The 7,272-nt window shown below is 41.4% G+C and overlaps 1 protein-coding gene across 2 annotated transcripts in view; it reads left to right on the top strand.

The window, feature by feature from the left end:
• Nucleotides 1-2,294: 2,294 nt before the first annotated feature.
• LOC135509535 (protein phosphatase 1H-like) overlaps nucleotides 2,295-7,272 on the top strand; it is a 57,895-nt gene continuing 52,917 nt past the window's right edge. Inside the window, exon 1 of one of the 2 annotated variants that reach the window (XM_064930271.1) lies at nucleotides 2,295-2,898. In XM_064930271.1, coding sequence (XP_064786343.1) covers nucleotides 2,666-2,898 — 233 coding nt within the window. In that variant the 5' untranslated portion in view covers nucleotides 2,295-2,665. The remainder of the gene's footprint in view (nucleotides 2,899-7,272) is intronic. The other variant, XM_064930272.1, reaches the window with a different exon arrangement.

The raw sequence follows: 7,272 nt of genomic DNA, 5'->3' as shown, positions 1-7,272 counted from the left end.
AGCCTCAAGTGAATAATGAAACCTGTTAAATTTGGTTAAATAATGCAAAAACAAAGTGTTGGAGAAGACAGTAAAAGTGCAATATGTGCTATGTAAGAAAGCTAACTTTTCAGTTCCTTGCTCAGAACATGAGAACATATGAAAGCTGGTGGTTCCTTTTAACATGAGTCTTCAATATTCCCAGGTAAGAAGTTTTAAGTTGTAGTTATTATAGGAATTATAGGACTATTTCCCTCTATACCATTTGTATTTCATTAACCTTTGAATATTGGATGTTCTTATAGGCACTTTAGTATTGCCAGTGGAACAGTTTATCTTCCGTCCCTCTCTTCGCTCCTCCCTGGGCTCGAACCAGCAACACAACGACAATTAGCGAGCGCTAACTAGCTAGCCATTTCACTTCGGTTACACGAGCCTCATCTCGGGAGTGGATAGGCTTGAAGTCATAAACAGCGCAATTCTTGACGCACAACGAAGAGCTGCTGGCAAAACGCACAAAAGTGCTGTTTGAATGAATGTTTACGTGCCTGCTGCTGCCCACCACCACTCAGTCATATACTTAGATACTTGTATGCTCAGTCAGATTATATACAACGCAGGACACGCTAGATAATGTCTAGCAATATCATCAACCATGTGTAGTTAACTAGTGATTATGATTGATTGTTTTTTATAAGATGCATTTAATGCTAGCTAGCAGCTTACCTTGGCTTACTGCATTCGCGTAACAGGCAGTCTCCTTGTGGAGTGCAACGAGAGAGAGGCAGATCATTATTGTGTTGGACTAGTTAACTGTAAGTTTGCAAGATTGGATCCCCCGAGCTGACAAGGTGAAAATCTGTCGTCCTGCCCCTGAACAAGGCAGTTAACCCACCGTTCCTAGGCCGTCATTGAAAATAAGAATATGTTCTTAATTAACTGACTTGCCTAGTTAAATAAAGGTATATAAAAAAATAAAAATTGTCGCCCAAAAATACTGATTTCAGATTGTTGTGAAATCGGCCATAATTAATCGGTCGACCTCTACTTCTGACCCACTGGAATTGTGATACAGTGAAATATAAGTGAAATAATCTGTCTGTAAACAATTGTTGGAAAAATGACTTGTGTCATGCACAAATAAGATGTCCTAACCGACTTTCCAAAACTATAGTTTGTTGACAAGAAATTTGTGAAGTGGTTGAAAAACAAGTTTTAATGACTCCAACCTAAGTGTATGTAAACTTCCGACTTCAACTGTATGTGTTGCTTTTGCATATACTGTATTTGTTCATTGGTTTTGCAATATGTTGCCATTGATTGAAAGAGTAAGAACAGGATGTCCAACCCAAAATATAAACTTGTTTTACTCCATTGTTTGTAAACAATATAATTGTAAAGGAAATAAAATGCTGGTTGCACAAATAATGATTACTAAATGTTACATGAAAGGTTAATATAAGAACCTAATGGAAAACCTTTTGTTAATATGTATTGGCTAAACTTCACTTAATGGTGAGGTATGGAATAATAAAAATTATATTTTGTCCTGCTGGACATTCAAAATGTGAAATATGAGTAGGTATGATGATTTGAGTCATGCTTATTCAGTAGTGGAATAGAAAGACAACTAGCACTTGAATTGTTGAAAATAAATACTGTGTGTAAATACCAGAGTGATGTATGGATGTTAATTTAAAAAAAATCATAAACCAATTTGTTATACTGCATCCATGTATATAGGCTGCAAGTACATTGAAATTAAGTTGTTTGAATACCTATTTTAAACTTTCACATTCCACTAACACTGAACATATATTGGATATGGGGCATAGTTGTGTTTTCAACATTTTGCTAGGTGGGTTTCCTGTGTTTGGTCCAGACTTTGTTCTTACCTGCAGGGGAAAGCACCATTGTAGGTATGGAATGGGACCGAGACCACCCTTTTTAAGTGATCCATGTGTTTTTTTATTGCGCTCCCGAGTGCGGATAGAGTGTTCACACCAGTCCAAACGAACTGACCTTGGGGGAGGGGAAATGCGCCAGAGTTTAGAAAACCCATTCCAAACCAATTTGGTGTGAAATACCCCTCGTTTTCTGGTTAGGTTATTCCACTGCAGTTGACACATAGGCATAGTCCCTACTGTAATTGGAAGTTATATTCTTATACACAAATGCGATAATTTGGACATGTCTGAGAAGGGCATGTGGGAGATAGAATGAACTGAAAATGCTTTGTCAGACAGAAAAGGAGACTGACTCGGCCACTCCAAAGAGGATGTATGTGTCAGCTGACTGCACTTACCCTATTTCGAGGGTATGAGCAAGGAGCACTTCAGAGGGCAAGCAAACGTTTGATTTGAAGTGACTAGCTTACAAGTAGGCGACTCCTTACATGCTTTTGTAGTGTATTCCTGGATAACAACGAGCCTACCTTTGACCTACTGCCTGACGTGCTGCTAATCGTTTAAACTGATCACAGCGCGATGGCTGTGCAAACAAATCCAGAAAACAACCGGTTTGTCACATGACTGTGCTCATCATGAGTTTGTTTCCGCGTCTGAATGAAAGAGAGAGGCGCATATCTGAACTGTTGCGTTCCGCAAAAAGCGCCGCCGTGCCAAGGTGATATTCCGGGCAAGGGGATCCGCACATTACCATCGCTCGGACACGCTGCGGCAAGAACATGCTCACACGGATGAAATCAGCTGTGGCCAATTTTATGGGAGGTATGATGACTGGCAGTTCAAACGTTGACAATTTCGGTGGCTCCGATTTACCGCTGAAATATCCGTACACAAGACCGGAGTTTCTGGGACTGTCACCGGATGAAATCGAGTGCTCGGCGGATCATATTTCTCGGCCGATCCTCATTCTGAAAGAGACGAAGAGGCTGCCATGGGCCACTGGTTATGCAGAGTAAGTATGCGTCCATCTTTAAGTCGTAGCAAGCTATAGTATCAGCAAGCAGCGTTTAAAGCGGTAGGTTTAGCACGCTCCCTGGACCAGAGTCAGAAGCGTAAACAATAATTATTGTGCGCCATTTATTTCCATGTGAATAGGTTATTCCAGGGATGGTCAACTCTCGTCCTCGGGGGCCCTGTTTGTTGTCACACTTTTGCCTCAATCCCAGTTAACACACCTGATTCCAATTATCAACTAATCATCAGTTTAGAACGTAATTACTTTTAATCAGCTGTTTTCTAGGGATGGGGGGAGGTGACAGCTCCCCGGCCCCGAGGACTAATTCAATTCAAGGGGGTTTATTGGAATGGGAAACATATGTTAACATTGCCAAAGCAAGTGAAGTAGATAATATACAAAAGTGAAATAAACAATAAAAATGAACAGTAAATCTATATCTCACTAGTGGGTGCAAACGTTGCCCCTTGATGAACACGGTTTCTATTTAGGCTACTAAATGACATTTGCATGGACATGTTATTGTGACACAACAACAGAGAGATGCTTTAGTATCCTATAGCATTTACCCATACCATACTTGCTGTCTGCTACACCACCTAGTCCTACAATATACTGTTGCATGCCATTGTGCATCATGGCTAAAATATTATGATAGATATAGTGCAACTAGTTGTAGTTTCAGTACCATGAGTTCGGCCTACATGTGAGCTATAATGGCATTCAGTAGTTGCTTTGCCATGCTATACATTGTTGTGTCTGTCAGGGGATGATGGATTATCACTTCCCTTTACAGTTTCATTATTTAGGCATGCCCCATTTCGAGTGCACAGGCAGATTCTATCATGGTGTTGTGAATAGTTAGAGGACATGGGTTTATAAACACTTTTCTTTGTACACATTGTTAAACCACACTGTAAAAGCAACAGTTACTGCTGCAGGTTGCCTTCCGAAAAAGCTAACTTGTTCAGTGCTTCAAAGAAGAGAGAAGTCTGTGCTGCTATATACATTTTTTTTTAAATGAAACAAATCCTGAAATGTTTTTTTTTTTTGCTATTTCAGATGCCAATGAAATGCTAATTGTGTGGAGGAGAAGGCATGGAGAATAACTTGAAACGCACGTTATACGCATGTCATTCTTCTGAAGCAGTTCTATTTTTACATTGATTGGTGAAGGACACTGCATTTTCAGACCCACCTAAATGAGACATCATGTGTTCACAGAGAGACACAGGTGTGGATTGTGCCAAGATGGGAAGTGGAAAATGACTTTGAAGTCTGTTCTGTTCCTGTCAGCCATTAAATACTTGTTTATTTTCCTCAAGCTTAATCTGTCCATCGATCCTCCTGAGTTTTCAGTTTCTTAGTCATTTCTCAGCTCTGGTAGAATGACATATCACATTGTGATAATAGGATACATTTAGCAATTTGCAATACAAGTATACAGTGTGCAGGAAGAAGCGCTCTCGCTCTGCGTCTGTTGTTACATCTTTAACTCCCGTGTCCTGACGATGAACCCAATTTAGATGTGCAAATGCTTCTCCATCTCAAGTTGGATACTGGCACAAATTCACCTCAATGAGCATAACATTTTCTCCCAGTGCAGCAAAGTACAAGATACTGCCTAACATTTTACATTTGAGTCATTTAGCAGACACTCTTAACCCTAATTGCTATGAAGAAGTGCCTTGCTCGAGGGCACATCGGCAGATTTGTCACCTAGTCGGTTCGGGGATTCGAACCAGTGACCTTTCGGTTCTGCCGCACAGTGGTGATGTTGAAGATGGTCATGGTTTGAACTTCAAAGTAAAAAAAAAGGTTTTATATTGGGGCTGCTGTGTTCCTCCTAAACAAACACTAAAACACCTTCCAGTCTGCATCCCGTGACTGTTGAATGTTAACGGTGATATATCTGTGCATTCCCTCAGGCTTCCATCACAAGAATGAAAAAAGGACTAGCAGCCTATATTTGGACAACCATTCAGCACCTACTCAGCATGCATGCAGCACAGCACTAGACTCTGAAAATAAAAGCAATCTAGTCCGTGTGAGGCTATGGCTGCCATGCTTCTCCCGGCTGTCTGTGTAGGGATGGCACTGCTGTGGATTTGTCAACAGCTGGTTGACCAGCAGGCTCTGTTGTTGGGGTGAGATCTGTCCCCTCCCTCCCCTCTCAGCCAGCAGCCAGGCCCATATTAAGATGATGTGATCTCCACTGAGAACAGTGTCCCGTGCCAAGGAATCGCCCTCTTAACTGTGAAATAACATAGTCAGAGGCTGCGTTATAAGAGCTGGACTCGAGCTGTTGTATTTCACAGATTGGCGGTGGGTGGCGGAAGAATAGACGTGGCACTACAACAATCCTTCCCTGACCTGGCCGCTTTGCACACTTTCTCTCGGTCTGCTGTCCGGCCCTGTGAGCGCCAACATTTCAGAAGGGCAGAGAGTCCTGCTCTCTCTATGCCCCCACCTCTTTCTTTTACTCATGCTCCCCTCCGTAGGCCTACGAGACTACATGAAGTCTACCCGCCCCCTTTTTATACGACTGTCTATCTGTCGCCATGGCTCTCTCTGCCCCTCCCCCTTCCTGTCCTGCAGCTACATAGTACTCATGAACTGAGTGGAAGAGGATCAATACATCAGTCAATGTGTGTCTGTGTAGAATGAACACTGCTAATGTGATGACTGGAGGGTGGCAGACAGGCATATCGAAGTGAATGTCACAGAGAAGTACACACTTGGACAGTGGGCAATCACATGATGTAGTAGCACGTGTTTTGTCTTTTTATCTTGTAAGGGTGCCAGTAACAGGGTAACTTAGATGGCCACAAGGAAATGAGTGGTTTCAGTTCATATTGTCGTCCACACACAGGAACTGAATCAGTGTCATATGTTCTCTTCTCCTAATATGATGATTTGAATGTGATCACTCGCTTACGTTGGGTTAGAATGATTAATCAATTGTGCCTTTTTGTCATAAATAGATCCTGACAACGTAATCGGAATGTAAGAGATGGAACTTGACAACAAAAACAATGGAAAGGCCATGGAAACGCGTGTGGGAAAGATCCCGAATCGCCTCATTGCCCCCAGCAAAATGTGCTTACGTTTAGGCTTTTGTTTGTGTGTTACACACTGTTGAGGCGAAAACCGGGAGTGTAATGCTTTTATGGATGTCAATCCCCGTACATGTTCATGTCATCATCACCAATCAACTGCATTACAGTTAAATTACTTCTACCACCACTGTTTTTTTTCTCTATGCTACCAGCTTATATGAACGGGAGTTAGCAATTAGCAGTTGTTTCTTCTAAACCTGAAAAGGGACCACTTCTAAATCAGAGATGCGAAACTTCAGTCCTCAGGGGCTTGATTGCTGTCACACTTTTGCCTTAGCTAACACACCTGACTCGAATAATCAACCAATCATGTTCTTCCGTTTAGAATGCAATTAGTTTAATCAGCTGTGTTTGCTAGGGATGTTGAAAAATTGACGCCCCCAAGGACTGGAGTGTTCTAAATCTTACACATTGAAAAACAACCAAATTTATCAAAATCTGACTTTATTAATTAGATTGTGGACCTGTTACAATACATCAATCATGATGGATTTGACAAATATTGTTAGATCAGATTTGTTGAATGTGCACCAATCCAGCATATGCTTGAGCACTATTCCGTGTATACCAGGGTATTTGGAAATGGCCACGGGATGGTTTTTCGATACTAACTATTTCTTTGAAGTTTTTCAATATATGTTCATATTTGTAGAGAGCAGGTGAGTTGACGTTTTTATATTGAAAGTAAACATTTTTATAACATTTTTATTTATATAGAGTGATCAGAGGCGTGGCAACCACAGTTTTTTACATCACAGAAAATATATTAGTGCAACACATTCGGCAGAAAATAGCTTCATTTTCATCAGATGACAACTGAAGTGCAACGCTATTTAGCTGGCAGCCACAAGTAACTGAGCTTACAATGAACAGCAAGGTATTTGTTGCAAAAACGATGCATGACAATCATTAGGAACACCTTCTTAATATTGAGTTGCATCGTCAGAAAAGCCTCAATTTGTCGGGGCCATGGCCTCTACAAGGTGTCAAGCATTTCACAGGTATGCCGGCCCATGTTGACTCCAATGCTTCCCACAGTTGTGTCAAGTTGGCTGTATGTCCATTGGGTGGTGGCACATTATTGATACACACAGGAAACTGTTGTGTGAAAACCCCAGAAAGGTTGCAGTTCTTGGCACAAACTGCCTGGTACCTACTACCATACACTGTTCAAAGGAAATTAAATATTTTGTCTTGCCCATTCACCACCTGAATGGCACACATACACAATCCATGTCTCAATTGTCTCGAG

Source organism: Oncorhynchus masou, chromosome 22 (genome assembly GCF_036934945.1).
Source record: "Oncorhynchus masou masou isolate Uvic2021 chromosome 22, UVic_Omas_1.1, whole genome shotgun sequence".
Lineage (NCBI taxonomy): Eukaryota > Metazoa > Chordata > Actinopteri > Salmoniformes > Salmonidae > Oncorhynchus > Oncorhynchus masou.
The sequence above is the reverse complement of the archived record's forward strand: the minus strand, read 5'-3'. Positions and strand labels throughout refer to the sequence as shown.